At 46.9% G+C, this 21,699-nt stretch overlaps 1 protein-coding gene across 14 annotated transcripts in view; it reads right to left on the reverse strand.

Annotated features, from left to right (window-relative positions):
• The window catches only part of MYCBP2 (MYC binding protein 2), a 463,608-nt gene that overhangs the window by 132,456 nt on the left and 309,453 nt on the right, over positions 1-21,699 (reverse strand). For all 14 annotated transcript variants that reach the window (XM_030566987.1, XM_030566958.1, XM_030566968.1 and 11 more), the window contains 3 exons: positions 9,413-9,468; positions 8,712-8,827; positions 1,914-2,011 (listed from right to left, as the gene is read on the reverse strand). In XM_030566987.1, coding sequence (XP_030422847.1) covers positions 1,914-2,011; positions 8,712-8,827; positions 9,413-9,468 — 270 coding nt within the window. The remainder of the gene's footprint in view (positions 1-1,913; positions 2,012-8,711; positions 8,828-9,412; positions 9,469-21,699) is intronic.

Genomic DNA, 21,699 nt, shown 5'->3' on the forward strand with positions numbered 1-21,699 from the left:
GATGCATCCCTATATAGATTAGTATGCTTTACTACTGTCAGCACCCTGTAATCAGTCCTTTCCTTCTGCAACCTCTTGCAGTCTTTTTTAAGTTTTATTCCTTTCTAAAGAAACCCTTGACTCTGTCTAAATGAGAGACAAGTGTCTCTCTTCAGCTGAAATGAAGTAATTAAATTCTCCCAGTGGCAGGGTCATGAAGACTGATAAAAGGGTCTGCATTTGCAACTAAAGATGTTTCATGTACTTGTTGAACGCTTGGCAAACCATTACTTTGGTCAGATTGCCTAATATCTTTAGAACCATGAAAAAGATGGAGGACACCGCAAAACAAAATGCTAAAATGAAGATGTATAAAGGCTTCTCTCTGTGGCACACAAAATGTGAGGAGGAGCACATACGTAAATTTCTGGGGCTGTTTTGGTGGCTTTTAATTCTGCAGAATCTGCCTCTCTGGATCCAAGATGAAGTCCAGAGCAAGTTCTTTTGATATTAGTTTGAGCAACCCTTTGTTAAAAATGATCCATGACAACAGCAAGGGTCATTCTCTACCCCATTGGGTATCTAGAACAGTTGCTTTTTTCCACTCACTCTTCTCTCTCTGAATTGCTTATATCCAGTGCACTTCACAACATGGCAGATGCTGGAATTTCTTTAGCTAGATTGGTAGCCAGATTTGTATTTGCAGCCACAAGTATAACATTACACCAGAAATAATGGAATACTTGAGAGTTCATGGATGTGATGGCAGTGGCAGGTCCGGGTGCGTGCCTGGGGCAGCAAGCTGTGGGGTGTGCGCGCGCGCGTGCGTGCCCTGCTGGTCCCTGTGAGGGCGGCAGTCAGGGAGCCTTCGGCGGCATGCCTGCGAGAGGTCCACTGGTCCTGTGGATTTGGCGGCAGGTACACCGAATCTGTGGGACCGGCGGACCTCCTGCAGACATGCCGCCGAATCTGCGGGACCGGGGACCTCCCGTAGGCAAGCCGCCAAAGGCAGCCTGCCTGCCGTGCTTGGGGCGGCAAAAAAGCTAGAGCTGCCCCTGTGTGATGGGGAGGAAAATAAGGGGGACAGGGGGAAAGAAGGAGAGGAGCATGGTAGGCAGGTGAAATGACAGAGAAGACACTGAAGCAAGAAGGATAGAGAAGTAGCAAACAACCAATTAGCATAGGAGAAAGAACATTTGGGTAAAAGCTGTAGAGCAGTCTGAGGACATCAGTGGATATAGGTTCCTGCTGAAACTGCTTCTGCAGATGCACTGGCTGACTCACATCTCTGGCCAGTTTCAACCTGAAGTTCTCTTTTTCCCTAGCTCACAAGGCTGAGGGGTGTGTGTGTGTGAGAGAAGAGGGGTGTGTGTGGGGGAAGCGGCTACATTTCCAAATCTTATGTGAGCACGTGTAGAGGGTTGGCCAGTAAGGGAAAGTTAAAAATTGCAGATAGGGTAAGTTTAAAAGTGGGGCTTGGGGAAGAAATAATTTAGAGGAGAAGGAATAGAGAAAATGTGAGAGGAGGTAGAGAACACAATTCAGGGAGAGGGAAACAGACAAATATAAGATTTTATTTCCAGTGACAGAGAAGAGAGGATTACTAAAAAATAAATGTGGTAGTCTCTCTACATTCTTTCGTGTCTCATATAAATCATAGTGCTGAATAAAAAAAATTACCATTCCTTTGGTAAACTGTCTCAGTGCTGTGTAATGACAGGCGTGGAGTCAAACCACATGGAAGCCAGTTACTGCATGAGTTTGCAATTTGAGAAAAGAGGTTAACTAGAAACACATTGAAATTCCCCTCCTTTTTTATGTGCGGGCATTCAGTACATAAAGGTGACCTGCAAATAATTTAGTTTAGAATTACCATTTTAACACACCAAAATGTACAAAGAACCCAAGTTATTTGGATTCTTAGTTCTCCAAACCTTGTTTGGTTGAGGTTCTGCTTTTGGTTTTACAAGCTGTGTTCCAGGTGGTATCATCCCTTTTGGAGGGTCTTTTACTTTTACTTCTAATCCAGCATCTGTAAATAAACAAGAGTTAAAAATGAAAAAGTTAAACAAAGAAAAAAAGACCATTTTTAAGGGCATAGAGTTCCACAAGAGATTAATTATCCATCATTATTGGCATGGTTAGGTACTATACTATTAAATGTTATGTTGCTCAGTCAGCATAAAATTACTACTGAAGGTACAATGCAGCATAGGCTGCCTCAGGATATGAATACTTAGTGTGCTCAATTGGCTAAAATAAACCAGATGAAATTTTTTTTTTTTATTCCTTGGCTGAGAGGAAGGGGGAAAAAAGGGGGAACGGAGGGGCCGGGGTGGAGGGCGCGAAGAGAAATGTTTCTCAGAACTAAAGTTAATAGACACAGTATATCTGGCAGTCCCACCCTGCAGATTGGTCTTCCCCATGTAGTTCTGAGATTAATTCAGCAGGGCCCACCTCCTGTCATAACTACCAGACCAGTGAAAGCCTACCAAAACAGGCTATCCTGAAGCTGTACTAATATTAAAAACAAGTATACTAAGACACTACAAATATAATTATCTACAAGCAAGGAAAGAGAATTTGCAATCTATCACAGGGTGACTAGCTCCTTTAAGTAGTAATAGTTCCAGGCCCACCTATGATTCCCTCTTTTCTCCTCCCAGATGGGGAAAATCATCAGATATAGGACAGGCATGTCATGTGGCTAAATCAAGATGGAGATAACAGAGAAGCCTCTAGAGATTGAGAGCCAGAGGGGGAGGAGAGAGGGCAGACAGCTTGGAAAGGAAATCTATCAGCATAGCCCCTGTAGGAAGGCTGTGGGCTGCTGAACCAAGAGGAGATCGGTTAAACAGGGCTGGAACCAGGCTACTGATGGGCTGGGGGAAGCTGGCCTTAAATCACAGTATAGGCCCCAAGAAGGAAGTGGGACTCCTGAACCAAGGAGAAGAGACTTTGCCCAAGTCATAACACAGGCTCCCAAAAAGAAGAATTTGGAACTGAAGGGACAAACAGTCTGTATTCTGAAAAAGACAAAATAAATAAGACCCCACAAAGAATATTTGAGTACTTAAGTATTCTGGCCTGTGAACAAGTTATTTCAAGAACATCAGTAGCTGAGGGTGAGGTGCCTGCAGGACCATACCATGGCACAAGGTGTGCGCGCCATGGGATGGCACCAGGCCAGACAATCTGAATGAGATTCCATCTGCAGATTAGTAATTAAATTAGAGTAAGCTTGAAGGCTATGCTTTTAAGAATCCATTAATATGAGGATCTTCTGAGAGGAATTATCTGGGTTGCAGCCCAACGGAAGGCTCTCACAGACACCTTGTGCAGAGGCCAGTCCCTAGACTACCTTGCAGAAACTGGAGCAATTGGTAAATATCAGATTTCTGATGGTTAATCTCTTTATATTTGGTACTTATCTGGCTCACATTATGTCAGTACCCAGCCCGGGCAAGCTAATGATCCAACCAGCAAATTTGGGTGATACATTCTGGTCATGTGCCACCTGAGGCATGTTGTGCATACACTAAGAAAAAGAAGATTGCTCTCAAGAATCTGAATGCATCATAATTTAGAATGTATTTATCCTCATCACCCCTGAGAGTTAGAGAAGTATTATCATACCCATTATATAGATGGGCAGCTGAGGCACAGATTGACTAAGTAAATTGCCCAAAATCACACAGAAAAATCTACTGATTCCCAGGTACTTACTACCTTCTCCATATATCATTTACATCTTAGCATTGACCTCTCTCATCAACAATCTGCCAAATTCAGTTTTGGATTAATTTAGATGCATTATAAGTCCTTGATTTATGAGAGTGGTTCTAAACCGGGGGGGGGGGGTGTACCCCTGGGGATATGCAGAAGTCTTCTAGGGGGTACATCAACTCAGCTAGATATTTGCCCTTACCTTTACAACAGGCTACATAAAAAGCACTGGCGAAGTCAGTGAAAACTAAAATTTCATACAATGAGTTGTTTTATACTGTTCTACATATGCTGAAATAAGAGTACATTATTTATAATATTTATTTTTAATTATGTATTTATTTTATAATGATATGGTAAAAATGAAAAAGTAAGCATTTTTTCAGTAATAGTGTGTTGTAACACTTTTGTATTTTTATGTCTGATTTTGTAAGCCAGCAGTTTTTACGTGAGGTGAAACTTCGGGGTACACAAGACATATCATACTCCTGAAAGAGATACAGTAGTCTGGAAAGATAGGGACCCACTGGTTTAGGACATCTGGGCTTTACCAGGACCCGTGTTTTTATTTTAATTAGATTTTAAAACTGCGCCTTGTTGGTCAGCTTGGTACAGTTAGTATTACTGAAAACTGCTGAGATTTATTTATTGCGATAATCTTGGTAGCAGTAGATTAAAGGAAATGGATACAGAAACAAAACATTATTCCTGGATTAGCATGTCCAGACTCAAGTGACCTGAATTCTGAGTTCCCAGAGTAGAATTTCTTACTCTTTGTCTAGAATATGACAGAGTTTTATCTGATATTTCCATGGCATACATTATCTCATCATATACATGCTCTTCTTGGTATACAGTAGCATTCCTAAGTGCACTGAAGACTGAGGACCCCAAGAAACTTCTTGTAAACTGTGTTATCACGGTTGATTTTAGTGGGCTGTTCCTGGACCTTGCTTTAATTAAGGAGAGAATACTTCCGGTCCAGAAGAGCACTATCTGGGTCATCAGCACTTGCATGAAAACTCTGGAGGTAGAGAAGAACACAAACTAAAGTACCTTGCATTGATACTACATCATATTTAGATAGGCTTCATCCAGTCTCCTGATATGAACTCCTTTAAGCAAATTTGTTGCCACTATGTCATCCAGTGAGGCCATGTGAAACTTCACGTTTCACATGTTTATTAGGAATTTAAGAATAGAGCATTCTTGTGCTGTGGAACAACTTGGAGGACCAGGAGTCATTCTGATTACCTGCTATTGATTTACCTCCTTGTAGTTCTGATATATCTCCTTGTTCTCACTCCTGTCTCAAAGCAGAGAGAGAGACAGAGAAGCTCGCTAGGACTCTGATGCCCAACTACCAGTTCGAGGTCTCCATTACAGAAGAGGAGCCAAGAGCCCATAGCTCCTTCGCGGGTCTTGTAATTTGTCTAGTTCTGCATGGCCTTGCCTGAGCTGGGATAGACACAGAAGGTCACTTCTACCTCTATCATATCCTTGTCTCCTTTTCTGCTTCAGAGAAGGAAAAGGAAAATATGAATAGCTTAGGAGGCTCAGGTGAAGAAGCAGGAAGAACAGAAGTAGTGAGGGGAAAAAAAAGAAAAAAACTGAGTGGGGTAGAAAGGCTTGTGATCCCAAGATAAGCTAAAAAGGGGCAGAAAGCTCAGAGAAGCACTCTAAGGGGTTGTTTCTAATATGGAGGCACAACATTTTGGTGGGCTAGCAGTGACCCTGAAAGGTTCAACTGTGAATTCCTGTCTCTCCAAAGGCCCATACACTGTGAAGAATTGGCCACACATGCTTTGGCTTAAGAAAATAGTTGCTGACTGTACAAACTATTGCTAAGGTCTTCATTAGTGGGAGAGACACTGTTCTCAGAAGTCATATAACCTGCATTTCTTTTAGTGTAATTGACATTTTTTTTAAAAAAGAGATCAGTTTGGAATCTCAGATCCGCAAAAGAATCTCTTTAAACAGACACAAAAAATAACAATTACATTTTAAAAAGAGTTCATGTACATACTAAGTCTCCATGACTGTGCACATCTTCAATGAATCAATTTGCTGATTCCCACTCTCAAACTCAAGCCTCTCCTCATTTTCATGGTTCTCCATAACGTCATCCGTGTTTACATTTCTACACTTATCTTCTCCTACAACTCCTCTCTTTCCTGCCTGTTTTCTTCCCCCAATCCCACTTCCACACTTCTTTTTTGCTGTACTTTTGAGCCTGAAATAACATATTCACGATTATGTACCAACCAACTACTCTCCCCCTAAACAGACTACTAAATTCACCTATTATGAGAAGTATTCAGGTTCTAATGGCTAAGACTTTATTTTTTCCTTGAAAATGTGCAACTTCCCCAAAAAATTGATCAAAACATCAAGTTTAATAGGGCAGCGTGAAATTTTAGACACATTTTAATGAGCAGGATCCACCTAACAGTGCTTTATCAAGTTCTAGCAGTGTTTCAGTTCATACTTGTAGAAACAGGGCATTTCTATTCTCATTTTAGTTTGTTGGGTCACTTTTTAAATCTCCAAGCATTAAAACACAACCAATTTTAATTATAAAAAACTTCTTCGAAATTCTACAATAGTATTTCATTTAGTTGTACTAGGCTGTATAGATCTGATTCTCTAAATACTAATGTAGGAAGTACTGAAAGGTTATTTTACACTACTTTAAAGAGTTTTGCAATTGGTTGGCTGATAAAAACAACCATTCTGCTCCATGCAGTCAGGCAACTCCTAGGGACAACTCACTTTGGTGTTTTTCAAGCTCCATGCTTCTAGTACAATGGCAAAAACCAGTCATATGCAAGATGAGCATTCACTTGGTCTATCTCAGATAAGCATTTACAATGATGCTTAATGGTTGCACAATATATTTCCTTCTTAATGTTGTACTTGATATTTTGTGATAAATTTACATAGTCACATGCAGATCTCTTAAAAAAATATGTTGCAGTTGAAATATTCTGCATGATCGAAAACACAAAAAACCAAAGTTCAACCTGTGATTATACCAAGAGAAGAAATTCTGAAGACTGGCCCTGAGCCTGCCAGATGTTGCATCATAAATATCTACCAAATTAATTTACATAATTACTTAATAAATACCCCCCCCAAGGTTCTTATACCAGTAGAAACATGACGATTTGCCATTTTTAACAGATACACTCCATACGCAATCCTAGATATATGAATATGAAACCAGTAGAGTTCACACTGGTGGTAATGAAAAACTTGCAAGTTTTATCTAATATAGACATATTCCCTTCAAATTCTGTAGTATTCCCATGTAGACTCCCCTATGCTTTAGCTACAAGACATAACTAAATAAAAATTATAGTAGTATTCAAGGTATCTAAGACAACTGGTAAGTACTTTTTAAGTACTACCAACAAGTACGTGTCCAGGTACATGAGAATTCAAAAGTTTTGAGTGGCGTATTACCATATGTAAATATTTCCACCAAATAAATAAAACTTTTTTTAATCTTGTTGCATACCATTTTACAACCATAAAACAGGTTGCAGCAGACTCAAGACATTTCTTCTCACACACTACTAGTGACTACATGTAGCTTTTACAATCACCTGGAAATCATACTACAGGTAATGCAGCACATATATCCAGAGACAAATATTTTACTTTTATACTTCAGATATGGAAATATGCTAAATTCCCAGATACAGCCACTTTTTTTGGTCTTCCTCATTTATGCTCCATGTACCATAACTCACACAGTCGTTCTCTAGAGCCAGTAAAGTAGCGAAGGGTTTGCAGGTCATGAAGGAAACCAAGCCATTCAGAAGTGGGGGCAAAATTAAAAACTTCAACTATTTGAAAAGATTGAGACTTGCCCCCTCAACTTTCAAACAGAGGAAACAAGAGTATTTGTAAGGAGGGTTGAGACTCCTGGTTTCTTAAGATTTTTTCCTCTCCTACACTTCTGTTAGGTACTCCTCAAGCAGCGTAAACAATAAACCTTCCTTGCACACAAGACCACTAAAAGCAACATGAAAAAGAAGAAAAAAGAAAGCAAGAAAACCAGGCCTTCTGTCCGAGAAAACAGTATTATTCTTAGCATTCAGATGTGTGGAATCAACCTCAAAGAACTCAGGAGCATAGCAGTTGACCACCTCCGGCACATTCACAATTACTCTCACATTTCTCAAGTGAGTGTCTGAGGGTTTTCATTGCACATGTGCAGCAAGAGAAACTGGTAAGTGAATTTCTTTTCCCCAGGTTTTTAGTTTTTCATGGCAGTCAGTGTCACGTTTTCCATAAAATCAGGAATTTCAGTGAAAATATTAGTTTAACACAGGGTTACACTTCTCTTTTCTGTCTTGTTTGTTCCATGCATCTTCACTTGAGCTTCAGACCGTATGCCCTTTGGCTCAGTGATCTGATTGGTACTGACCAATCTGACTGGTACTATCTAGTGCCCTGTACATTTACAACACTATATAAGTGATTAAATTACCTACTAGGATCCAAATTCTGATTCTCTTTTCTTTTCCTCTGCAACAGTTAATCTCAAACACCTATAAGGAGTGCAGAAAAATCATTTGCTTTAAAAAGATTTGTGAGGTCATTAACTTTTGCAGTGAAAAAAGAATCCTGAGCGCTAGTTGTCTTCAGTAAAATCTATACAGATATTCTACTACTGAAACGAAAGCTTAACTTAAGAAAAACTATTTAAAGGTGAATTAAATTAGTATTTTATGAGAGTTCCATACAGTTGGTTTAAGCTCCTTCTGAAGGTACACTTCTGTCAGTCATGTCTTTACTTTCAGCTTTTTGATAACAGTATGCGGGGGAGGGGGAGAAGGGAAGAGAGAGGGAAACTAGATAGAATGCTCTTGGATCCCCCAAAGCAGTGTGCTAATTTTCATGGACATGTTACTTACACAAATCTTTGCACACCATTGTGGATACATACATGTTTAAGCACTTGTGGTTACTATACAAGATTAATGAAAATTAGATACCTATTTCAATACCATCTATGGTAACATGAATGGTGTAAAGACCAACAGCTCCCGGGGTCCAATTTGCACAGTAAGTGCCATCGTTATTGACTCGGATCAACATGTTTTCACTGGGTCTAGACAAAAACAAAATAGACATTGAAATAATTAACCAAATGTTAATATATTTAAAAGCTGCTGAAGCATTCTATTTAGAAGGCATTCTGCTAATTTATTTCTGCTTTTTCCCCTCCATATGCTCCCAAACTACACTGACTTTTGTGGTCTACCAGGGACATTTCTATGGAAACAGGATCTTTGATCCACAGGAATTCATCTACTCAAGCTTATGCTCTTTGAGTTGTTTATTATGAAATCATAAACTTCTACAGTAATTGAATGAGATATATTCAGAAAGTGAATTTAGGTGAGGAATAAGCAATTGACGCAAACAAACTAAATATAAAAAAGATTGATTTTATGGAAGCATCCCAGTAATTTTAAGAAAAACGTGCTAGATTTTCACTGTTTTCCCCTACACAGAATATTTTTCAGAGTGTTGAAGTCTGAAGAGTTCTTTAAACAGAAATTACAATAACTACTGTAATAATAAGCCTATTCACATAAAGCTCTGATATTAACATGATTTTTAAAAAGTTGGTATAACATTTACTTTTAATTCCAGTCAATATGTAATTGTCTGCAAGACTGTTTTTTTTTACCTTTTAGGTGTTGGTGAGGCAAAGCGTAATTCTTCAAATGAATAATTTTCATATACCTACAAAGCAGAGAATTAAAAAAAATGTTCAGCTAAAACAAAATCAAAACTCAGTCAATGCTATTATACTACTACTGTAAACATTTTAAAATAAAAAAAATAATTTCTCAAAACATGTTACTCTAATTGCTCACATAATATAAGTGTGGAATAAGGAACCAGCAATAGATACACAGTGTACACAAAGATACACATTTTTAAAGTGACCTTTTTAGGTGAGAAAGGTAATTATTGATCATGAAAGGTGCTGATTAATAGCACTTGGGGCAGGGAGGGAAGAATAAAAGTATGCCCAGTTTCCACATTGCTAATGTACCTGACCCCAATTCTGACGGGACCACTCTCAAGTGGTAAGAAGGTAGCTAATCCTCTATCCTCAATCCATTCTTGATTCTCCTACTAAATCTGCCAGCAAGGGTTTGAATGAGTTGCATTTATATGAGGTGGACACCTGTCAACTGTGATCTGGAATGTGTATGAAGGCTCATTTCTCCTCTGGAAGAGTGAGGGCTAGGATAAAACACAAGCAGCTGAATCTCTTGGTTGACATCAAATTCTGAGGAAACCTTAGGAAGAAAGCAAGACTATGGATATAGTGTCACTTTGTCATGCTAGAATACTAGGTACAGAGGGTCAGCCATCAAGGCTTCAAGCTCCCTCACTCAGTCCTACATCTTGTTCAGCCAATCACGGAGACAAACAAGTTTGTTTACATTTATGGGAGATAACGCTGCCTGCTTCTTATTTACAATGTCACCTGAAAATGAGAACAGGCGTTTGCTTGGTACTTTTGTAGCCAGTGTTGCAAGGTATTTACATGCAAGATATGCTAAACATTTGTAAACCCCTTTGTGCTTCGGCCATCATTCCAGAGGCCATGATTCCATGCTGATGATGGGTTCTGCTCGATAACAATCCAAAGCAGTGTGGACTGATGCATGTTCATTTTCATCATTTGAGTCAGATGCCACCAACAGAAGGTTGATTTTCTTCTTTGTTGGTTTGGGTTCTTAAGTTTCTGCATTGGAGTGTTGCTCTTTTAAGATTTCTGACAGCATGTTCCATACCTTGTCCCTTTCAGATTTTGGAGGGTCCTTCAGATTCTTAAACCTTGGGTCGAGTGCTCTAGCAATCTTTAGAAATCTCACATTGGTACCTTCTTTGCGTTTTGTTAATTCTGCAGTAAAAGTGTTCTTAAATCGAACAACATACTGGGTCATCATTTGAGACTGCCGTAACATGAAACATATGGCAGAATGTGGGTAAAACCACAGAGCAGGAGACATACAATTCTCCCCCAAGGAGTTCAGTCTCAAATAAACAACACATGTTTTTAATGAGCATCATCAGCATGTCCTCTGGAATGGTGGCCAAAGTCTGAAGGGGAATACAAATGTTTAACATAGCTGCCACGTAAATATCTTGCAACGCCGGCTACAAAAGTGCATTTTGAATGCCTGTTCTCACTTTCAGGTGACATTGTAAATAGGAAGCAGGCAGCATTACCTTCCATAAATGTAGACAAATTTGTTTGTCTTAGTGATTGGCTGGACAAGAACAAGGACTGAGTGGATTTGAAGGCTCTAAAGTTTTACACGGTTTTGTTTTTGAGTGCAGTTATGTAAATTAAAAAAATCTACATTTGTAAGTTGAACTTTCACGACAGATTGAACTATAGTACTTGTATGAGGTGAACAGAAAAATACTATTTCTTTTATCTTTTTTACAGTGCAAATATTTGTAATAAAAATAATATAAAACGAGCATTGTTCACTTTGTATTCTGTGTTGTAATTGAAATCAATATATATGAAAATTTAGAAAAACATCTAAAATATAATAAATTTCAATTGGTATTTTATTATTGTTTAATGGTGCAATTAAAACTGTGATTAATCGCAAATAATTTTTTTTAATCAAGTTAATTTGTTTTGAGTTAATTGCTTGAGTTAGCTGCGACTGACAGCCCAACTATCAATCCAAGCATAAGACATGAGACAAGGTGAATACAGGCAGGCAGGCGAGCACCAGGAAACCGTGAGAGAATATTGGTCAGCATGACAGGCAATGGCGTTAGCTCACCAGCTGTCTAACCACTGTCAATTTTTTTTTATAGGTATCATGGCAAAGAAGAGTTTTATGTAACTGTTGTTCTTCGAGATGTGTTGCTCATATCCATTCCAGTTAGGTGTGTGCGCGCCGCGTGCACATTCGTCGGAAGACTTTTTACCCTAGCAACACTCGGTGGGTCAGCTGGGTGACCCCTGGAGTGGCGCCGCTATGGCACCGGATATAAACCCCGGCCGACCCAGCCACCCTTCTGTTCCTTCTTGCTGGTTACTCCGATAGTGAGGAAGGAGGGTGGGTTTGGAATGGATATGAGCAACACATCTCGAAGAACAACAGTTACAAAGGTGAGTAACCGTCTTTTCTTCGAGTGATTGCTCATATCCATTCCAGTTAGGTGATTCTCAAGCCTTACCAAGGTGGTGGGGTCGGAGTGAGACGTGGCACAGTGCAAAACCGCTGAGTCAAAGGTTGCATCATCTCTAGACTGTTGGACCAGAGCATAGTGCGAAGCAAAGGTGTGGATCGAGGACCAGGTAGCTGCACGACATATCTCCTGGATTGGTACATGGTCCAGGAAGGCAGCTGATGAAGCCTGAGCTCTGGTAGAATGTGCAGTGAGATGGCCCGAGGGAACATGAGCCAGGTCATAGCACGTGCGGATGCACGCCATCACCCAAGAGGAGATCCTCTGGGAGGAGACAGGTAGGCCTTTCATCCGGTCAGCCACAGCAACGAAGAGTTGGGGCGATTTCCGGAAGGGCTTCGTCCAGTCGATATAAAAAGCGAGCGCCCTACGGACATCTAAGGAGTGTAACTGCTGTTCCCGCCGAGACGAGTGAGGCTTCGGGAAGAAGACCGGAAGGAAGATGTCCTGATTGGTATGAAAGGCCGACACCACCTTAGGGAGGAACGCTGACTGCGGTTGCAACTGTACCTTGTCCTTGTGAAAGATAGTATACGGTGGGTCCACTGTTAGCGCTCGAAGCTCGGAGGAGACTCGTCTGGCCGATGTAATGGCTACTAAGAAAACTGTCTTCCAGGACAGGTATAGCAGCAAGAAAGTTGCCAACGGCTTGAACGGTGGAAGCATAAGCCTGCTCAGGACTAGACTGAGGTCTCAGATAGGGGCAGGGCGGCGTACCTGGGGGCAGAGGCGCTCCAGGCCCTTGAGAAATCTAGTAACTGAAGGATGGGAAAACACGGAGTATCCACTCTCCCCTGGATGGAATGTGGAGATGGCCGCCAAGTGTACCCTCAGAGACAATATCGCCAGGCCCTGCTGCTTAAGGGACCAGAGGTAGTCCAAGATAGTGGGGATCGAGACCTGAGAGGGAGTAGTATTCTGCGTTTCACACCAGCAGGAGAAATGTTTCTACTTGGCCAGATATGTGGACCGAGTGGAAGGCTTTCTGCTACTCAGGAGTATATGTTGTACCAGAGCGGAGCAGCGTAACTCCGAACTGTTTAGCCACGCAGAAGCCACGCCGTGAGGTGGAGGGCTTGCAGGTCCGGGTGGCGAAGATTGCCGTGGTCTTGCGTTATGAGGTCCGGGTGGAGAGGCAGGGTAATTGGGCTGGCTATGGACAGGTTGAGCAGTGTGGTGTACCAGTGTTGTCTGGGCCACGCTGGCGCGATCATGATTAGGTGCGCTCTGTCCCTGTGGAGTTTTATCAGGACCTTGTGAACCAGTGGGAACGGAGGGAAGGCATAAAGCAGCCAGTGCTTCCACGACATGAGGAATGCATCCGAGCTTGATCTCGGTGAAAGACCCTGGAAGGAGCAGAACACTTGGCATTTCCTGTTCGTGCGAGAGGCGAACAGGTCTACGTGGGGAAAGCCCCACTTCTGGAAGACCGAATGAACAACAACATCTGGTCTTATCGACCATTCGTGGCAGAGGAAGGATCTGCTCAGCTGATCCGCTAGAGTGTTTCGAACCCCTGGGAGAAAGGATGCTACCAGGTCTATCGAGCGGGCTATGAAGAAGTCCCAGAGTCGGATAGTCTCCTGACAGAGGGGGGAAGATCAAGTCCCTCCCTGTTTGTTGACATAATACATGGCCGTTGTGTTGTCTATAAACACTGAGACAACGGCCGTGTAGATGCTGCTGGAATGTCTGGCACGCCAGGCATATCGCTCTCAGCTCTTGAACATTTATGTGAAGCGTCAGCTCCTGTGGTGACCAAGGGCCCTGGGTACGAAGGTGTCCGAGGTGAGCCTCCCATCCGAGATATGACACGTCCATTGTTAGGGACAGTGAAGGTTGTGGCGGATGGAACGATAACCCTGCACATACCAGGGAGGGTGTTAGCCACCAGTCGAGGGAGAGTAGGTTGCTCGGGGAAATGGTGACTATTGTGTCAATCGGGTCCCTGCCTGGACGGTAGACCGAGTTGAGCCATGTTGGAGGGGTCGGAGGCAAAGCCTGGAATATATGGTCACATAAGTACAGGCAGCCATGTGACCTAGGAGACCGAGACAGGTGCGAGCCGAGATCGTCGGGAAGTTCTGCAGACCTCGAATGATCGTTGCCATTGCCTGGAATCGCGGCTGGGGTAGGTAGGCCTTGGCTAGATTGGAGTCCAGGGTAGCTCCTATGAAGTCTAGCCTTTGTGGGGGGACCAGTGTTGATTTCTCCACATTGAGCATCAAGCCCAAGCGTGTGAATAGGTCCCTGACAATGTCTATATGCTGTCTGACCTGTGTCTCGGAGGTCCCTCTGATGAGCCAGTCGTCCAGATACGGGAATACGTGTATCCAACGTCGGCGGAGGTGTGCGGCGACTACGGCCATACACTTTGTAAACACCCTTGGGGCCGTGGAGAGGCCAAAGGGGAGGACCGTGAACTGGAAGTGCTGGTGGTTGGCTACAAAGCGAAGGTACCTCCTGTGTGGAGGAAAAATGGCAATGTGAAAGTACGCGTCCTACATATCGAGGGCAGCATACCAGTCTCCAGGATCCAAGGACGGGATAATGGTCCCTAGGGAGACCAGGTGGAACTTCAACTTTATCATGAACTTGTTGAGGCTTCACAGGTCTAGGATGGGCCTGAGGCCTCCTTTCGACTTGGGGATCAGAAAGTACCAGGCGCAAAACCCTTTGCCCTTCTCGTTTTGCGGCACCTCCTCTATTGCTCCTACGGTGAGGAGCATCTGCACCTCTTGTAGGAAGAACTGCTCGTGAGAGGGGTCCCTGAAGAGGGACTGGGTGGGAGAGTGGGAAGGCGGGATGAAACAAATTGGAGGTGGTATCCTTGTTTCACAGTGCGTAGGACCCACAGGTCTGAGGTCAATTGGGACCACGCCAGGAGGAAGTAGGAGAGGCGGTTGGAGAAGGGAGGAAAAGGATCCTGTCCTGAAACTGATACGACGTCCTTGGTCGTACCTTCAAAAGGTAGACTTAGGCCCTGCTAGTGGTTTTGAGGAGCAGTGGTTTTGGGCCCCTTGGGGTCCAGACTGGCGTCTACAGCCACCCTGCCCGCGCTGTCTACTAAAGTCTTGCCTGTGTCTGGGCACAAAGTACGGGCGGTGAGTCTGGGGACAGAAAGATGTGTGTTGCGTCACGGGTGTATGCATACCTAAGGAGCGCATGATGACCCTGTTGTCTTTCAGGCTTTGTAGCCTGGGGTCAGTCTTCTCCAAGAACAGACCCTTACTGTCGAAGGGTAAGTCCTGGAGGGTATATTGTAGTTCAGGCAGCAAGTTGGACACCTGTAGCCATGAGATGCTCTCATGGTGATACCGGAGGCCAGAGTTCTGTTTGCAGAGTCGGCCGCATCTAGAGAAGCCTGGAGGGAGGTTCTGGCCACCTTTTTCCCCTCCTCTAGGAATGCAACGAATTCCTGTCGGGAGTCCGGGGGGAGTAGGTCTGTATATCTACTCACCTCTGCCCAGGTGCTGTAGCTACAACGGCTCAGTAGAGCCTGCTGATTTGCCACCCGGAGCTGTAGGGCGCCTGCTGAATACACCCTGCGGCCAAGTAGGTCCATTCGCCTAGCCTCCTTTGACTTTGGGGCTGGCGCCTGTTGGCCATGGCACTCCCTCTCGTTGACCGATTGGGACAACCACCAAGGGGGGTGGACATATAGATACTCGTGCCCCCAAGAGGGTACCATGTATTTGCGCTCGACCCCCTTTGCCGTACGGGAGATGGAGGCTGGGGACTGCCATAAGGTGTCTGCATTAGCCTGGATGGTCCTGATAAAGGGCAAAGCCACCCTAGTGGGGGCATCTGCTGACAGGATGCTCACTACAGGGTCCTTGACTTCCGGGACCTCCTCCACCTGGAGGTTCATGTTGAGCGCCACTCTCCTGAGGAGATCCTGATGGGCTCTTTGGTCTATTGGAGGCGGCCTCGAGGAGGAAGTCTCTGCCACTGCCTCATCTGGAGAGGAAGAAGATGTAACGCAGGGTACGAGCGGGTCTTGTGTGGCCTCTTGCTCCTGCGGTGGTTCCTGCTCCAGTGGCACCGGGGAACCCAGTGGGTGTAGTAGTCCCGGGTGGAGGACGACGAGTAACTGTGGCCTCTGGTGCTCGGTGCTCTGATGAAGTGGAGCAGGCTGGAACTAGAGGGGCACCTTGGGCCTGGTGGTACGCCCAAGGTGTCCAAAAGGACCACTGGTGAGGTCCTGGGTCCTGAGACTGGGCTTCTTGAAACACTCCGGTGGGCACATCGGAATCGCGGTCTTGGCCATAGTAGCTGTCCGCGTGGGAGGACACCGACGTATGCCTGGATGGCCATGGAGGAGTGGAGAAGCCTTGTGCGGATGTTCCAACGGACATGGCTCCCCTCGGTATCGGGGACCAGTGCCGGGATGCATATCGGTACCAGGATCGAGAGCGGAACCTGTGACCAAATCGGTGCTGGGAGGTCGACCGAGATCTCTAATCTCGGCATCGTGAATGGCTTCGGGAGGCACAGTACCTGGAGCGGTGCCGTGAACTGGAGCGGTGCCGCGGGTAATGAGCCGGTGAACGAGAGTCCAGCTGGTGCCATGAGTCTGACCGGTGCCATGTGGTAGAACGGTGCCGGGACTGCGAACGGCATCAAGAGCGGGAGCGCCGTCTGGACCTGGAGTGTCTGCGGGACCATGATCGTGAGCGGTGCCGGTCAGCTGCGCCGACAGAGGGTGGTCTAATCAAGGTCGGTTTGCCTAGGGATTGGATTACCCTCACCGGCGGTGCCGGGGGTAGAGGCAGTGCCGAGTCTGTCAGGGTGATCAGGTCCCTCGCCGCTGAGAACGCCTCTGGCGTGGACGGCATGGTGAGCTCTACTGCGGCATGCGCCGGAGAGCTAACAGGCGCCAGACTCGACGGCCCTTGTGGGACCAGAATCGACAGTGCCGATTTAGTCGGTGCCGCAGTGGGTGTCGCAGCCAGGCGGTCCGACTTAGGCGTACACTCTGGCTGCGGTGCGGTCGGTGCCGAAGCAGCAGGAGTCTTGGCCTCTCTCAACCTCGGGGAGAGGGAGCGTCGTTGAGCTGACTTCGGTGCTGGCAACGTTCGGTGCCATGAGTCCTTGGGCGTACTGGTGCAGTCTGGTGCCACGGACGCGCTTCTGCTCACCGACTGACCAGCGTTCGGTGCCAAAAGTGGAAGGGTGAGGGCCGCCTCCATGAGGAGCTGCTTAAGCCTGATGTCCCGCTCCTTTTTTATTCTTGGCTTGAAAGCCTTGCAAATGGGGCACTTAGCTGTCAAGTGCAATTTCCCGAGGCACTTCGAACAGGAGTTGTGCGGATCTCCTGTCGGCATCGGCCTGTGGCAGGCCGAGCACGGTTTGAAACCAGGTGAGCCAGGCATGGGCTCCAGCACCGGGTGCAGGGAAGGGGCTAGTCCCCGAACCCCACTAACTATTACTAAACTAACTATGCTAGTAAAGAAAAAACGTATAACTATATATATAAAGAATTATAACTATATAACTATATACACGATAACGAACGAGAACTACGAGTAGCTAGGGAAGTGGAGGTCAGCTAAGCCGCGCTCCACTGTTCCAAACGACCGACACAGGCGGTAAGAAGGAACTGAAGGGTGGCTGGGTCGGCTGGGGTATATATCCAGTGCCATAGCGGCGCCACTCCAGGGGGTGCCCAGCCGACCCACTGAGTGTTGCTAGGGTAAAAAGTCTTCCGACGAACATGCACATGGCGTGCGCACACCTAACTGGAATGGATATGAGCAATCACTCAAAGAAGAACAGAAAGTTAGCTTTGCAGATGTTTATGGAAAGCTCCTCCCAAGTGTGAGGGGCTGTATGGGAAAAAACAACAAGGCGCTTATTTGAAAATTTAACAAGTGGATGATGAAGACTGGCATCATGAGCCAACTGGAGACAGGAGTTGACATTTTGATAGCATGTGAGAGATGATAGGTAGGGTGGAGACAGGCCATGAAATGGCTGGAAAGTGAAGATAAGTAGCTATGCTGGAAGTTTCCATGAAAAAAACCCTAGAATAAGACGGTTACTCACCTTTGTAACTGTTGTTCTTCGAGATGTGTTGCTCATATCCATTCCAGTCAGGTGTGCGCGCGCCGCGTGCACGTTCGGAGACTTTTTACCCTAGCAACACTCGGTGGGCCAGCAGGTCGCCCCCTGGAGTGGCGCCGGCATGGCGCCTGATATATACCCCTGCTGGCCCGCCCGCTCCTCAGTTCCTTCTTGCCGGCTACTCCGACAGTGGGGAAGGAGGGCGGGTGTGGAATGGATATGCGCAACACATCTCGAAGAACAACAGTTACAAAGGTGAGTAACCGTCTTTTCTTCTTCGAGTGCTTGCTCATATCCATTCCAGTTAGGTGATTCCCAAGCCTTACCTAAGCGGTGGGGTCGGAGTGAGACGTTGCGGACTGCAAAACCGCTGCGCCAAAAGCGGCATCGTCTCTAGCTTGCTGTACCAGTGCATAGTGTGATGCAAAGGTGTGCACAGAAGACCATGTGGCCGCACGGCAGATATCCTGTATGGGGACATGAGCCAAAAACGCGGCTGATGAAGCCTGAGCCCTGGTAGAATGGGCGGTCAGGGGTCCCGTTGGCACACTGGCCAAGTCGTAACATGTCCTGATACAGGACGTGACCCAGGATGCGATACGCTGGGAGGAGATTGCCATGCCTCTCATGCGTTCTGCTACTGCCACAAACAATTGTGTTGAACGCCGGAAGGGTTTTGTTCTCTCAATGTAGAATGCGAGAGCTCTTCGGACATCCAAGGAGTGGAGCTGTTGCTCTCTTCGGGATGAATGCGGCTTTGGGTAAAAGACTGGCAGGAAAACGTCTTGGTTAATATGGAAGGCGGAAACGACCTTAGGGAGGAACGCCGGGTGCGGTCGCAGCTGTACCTTGTCCTTATGGAACACCATGTACGGAGGGTCCACGGTCAGAGCCCGAAGCTCGGAGACTCGCCGGGCCAATGTAATAGCGACTAGGAAGGCCACCTTCCAGGATAGGTACAGCAGCGAGCATGTGGCTAAGGGCTCGAAGGGGGGCGCCATGAGCCTGGTTAGAACCAGGTTCAGGTCCCAAGTAGGGGTAGGCCGTCTGACCTGGGGGTAGAGCCGCTCCAGGCCCTTGATAAATCTTGACACCATTGGGTGAGAAAAGACGGACTTGCCAGCCTCGCCTGGGTGGAAGGTGGATATAGCCGCGAGGTGGACGCGTAGAGAGGAGATCGCCAAGCCGTGCTGCTTGAGAGACCACACGTAGTCCAAGATGGTGGGGACTAGTACGGCGAGTGGATCGTGGTTGTGCTGACTGCACCAGCAGCAAAAGCGTTTCCATTTCGCTAGGTAGGTTGAACGCGTGGAAGGCTTCCTGCTGCCCAACAACACTTGTTGTACTGCATCGGAACAGCGCAACTCGGATTGGCTTAACCAGCCAGGAGACATGCAGACAGATGGAGGGATTGTAGATCCGGATGGCGCATCCTGCCGAAGTCCTGTGTGATCAGGTCCAGCCAAAGAGGTAGGGCAATCGGATTTGCCAGGGAGAGATCGAGCAGCATGGTGTACAAAGGTTGCCACGGCCACGCCGGAGTGATCAGGATGAGGCGGGCCTTGTCTCTCCGGGCCTTGATCAGGACTCGATGGACGAGAGGGAAGGGTGGGAAGGCATAGCAAAGGCGACCCGCCCACGGTATGAGAAACGCGTCCGACAGGGAGCCCGGGGAGCGACCCTGCAGAGAGCAGAACACCTGGCATTTCCTGTTCGATCTGGAGGCGAACAGGTCTATCTGGGGAAACCCCCACCTCTGGAAAATGACATAGAGGACGTCCGGACGGATGGACCATTCGTGGGACAGGAAGGATCTGCTCAGGTGATCCGCCAGGGTGTTCCGCACTCCTGGGAGAAAGGAGGCCACTAGATGAATAGAGTGGGCTATGCAAAAGTCCCACAGACGTATTGCTTCCTGACACAGCGGGGAGGACCGGGTCCCGCCCTGCTTGTTGATGTAATACATGGCCGTTGTGTTGTCCGTGAATACCGCAACACAACGACCGTGCAAATGGCGTTGGAATGTCTGGCATGCTAGGCGAACAGCCCGTAGCTCCCGCACATTGATGTGAAGAGTCAACTCTCTCTGTGACCACAGGCCCTGTGTACGCAGGGTCCCCAGGTGCGCCCCCCAGCCCAGCGATGATGCGTCCGTTGTCAGGGACGCTGATGGCTGTGGGGCGTGAAACGGGAGGCCCGCACACACTTGGGAGGGCATTGTCCACCAGCCTAGGGAGCCTAGAACATTCGGTGGAATCGTTACAATTGTGCCTATGGCATCCCTGCGTGGTCGATAGACCGACGTTAGCCAGGTCTGCAACGGGCGCATGCGGAGTTTTGCGTGTCTGGTGACGAAGGTGCATGCGGCCATGTGCCCCAGGAGAGCGAGGCACGTTCGAGCAGATGTGGTCGGGAAGGCCCGCAGGCTTGTGACCATGGACACTATGGCTTGGAATCGGTGCCGGGGGAGGCTGGCCGTCGCGAGGTTGGAGTCCAGCACTGCCCCTATGAATTCTATGCTCCGCGTAGGCACCAGAGTGGACTTGCCCGGATTGATGGTCAGGCCTAGGCTCGCAAACAGCTCCGTGATGATGGCGATGTGTCCGGTCACCTGCTCTTCCGACGTGCCTCGGATGAGCCAGTCGTCGAGGTAAGGGAAGACATGGATACGACGATGTCGCAGGGCAGCAGCGACGACCGCCATACATTTGGTGAACACCCGGGGGGCCGAGGAGAGCCCAAAGGGGAGGACCGTGAACTGGTAGTGGTCCTGATGCACCACAAAGCGGAGATACCGTCTGTGCGGGGGGAAGATCCCAATGTGGAAGTACGCATCCTTCATGTCGAGAGCGGCGTACCAATCTCCTGAATCCAAGGAAGGAATGATGGTTCCTAATGTTACCATGCGGAACTTGAACTTTTTGATGAATTTGTTCAGGCCTCGCAGGTCCAGGATGGGTCGTAGGCCCCCTTTTGATTTGGGGATTAAGAAGTACTGGGAATAAAACCCCTTGCCCCTTAGCTCCCTTGGCACTTCCTCTATAGCCCCAATGGACAGGAGCTTGTGAACCTCCTGGACGATAAGTTGCTCGTGAGAGGGGTCCCTGAAGAGGGACGAGGAGGGAGGATGGGAGGGGGGTGGAGAAACAAACTGAAGATGGTAACCAAACTGCACCGTGCTCAGGACCCACGATCCGAAGTCAGCTGGGACCATGACGGTAGGAAGTGGCGGAGATGGTTGAGGAAATGAAGTGGATCCAGAGAGGGGATTGGTAAGCTGCTCTCGGGCGCACCTTCAAAAGTTTGCCTTGGGTCCCTGCGGTGGCTTTTCGGACCTGACTGTCGTCTGCGATTTGGCCGGCCTCGCCTCCGGTTGAAGTCTTGTCTGGGGCGAGGCGGGGGGTAAGTGTGCTGATGGTAGGGGCGGAATGGCCTTCTCTGAGTCTGGGGCGTGTGCATTCCCAGAGAACGCATGATGACCCGGTTATCCTTTAGGCTCTGTAGCCTGGGATCCGTCTTTTCAGAGAAGAGGCCCTGCTGATCGAATGGCAGGTCCTGGATCGTGTATTGCAGCTCCGGCGGTAGTCCGGAAGACTGCAGCCACGATATACGGCGCATGGCTACACCCGACGCCAGAGTCCTCGCTGCTGAATCTGCGGCATCTAAGGACGC

Source organism: Gopherus evgoodei, chromosome 1 (genome assembly GCF_007399415.2).
Source record: "Gopherus evgoodei ecotype Sinaloan lineage chromosome 1, rGopEvg1_v1.p, whole genome shotgun sequence".
Classification (NCBI taxonomy): Eukaryota; Metazoa; Chordata; order Testudines; family Testudinidae; genus Gopherus; species Gopherus evgoodei.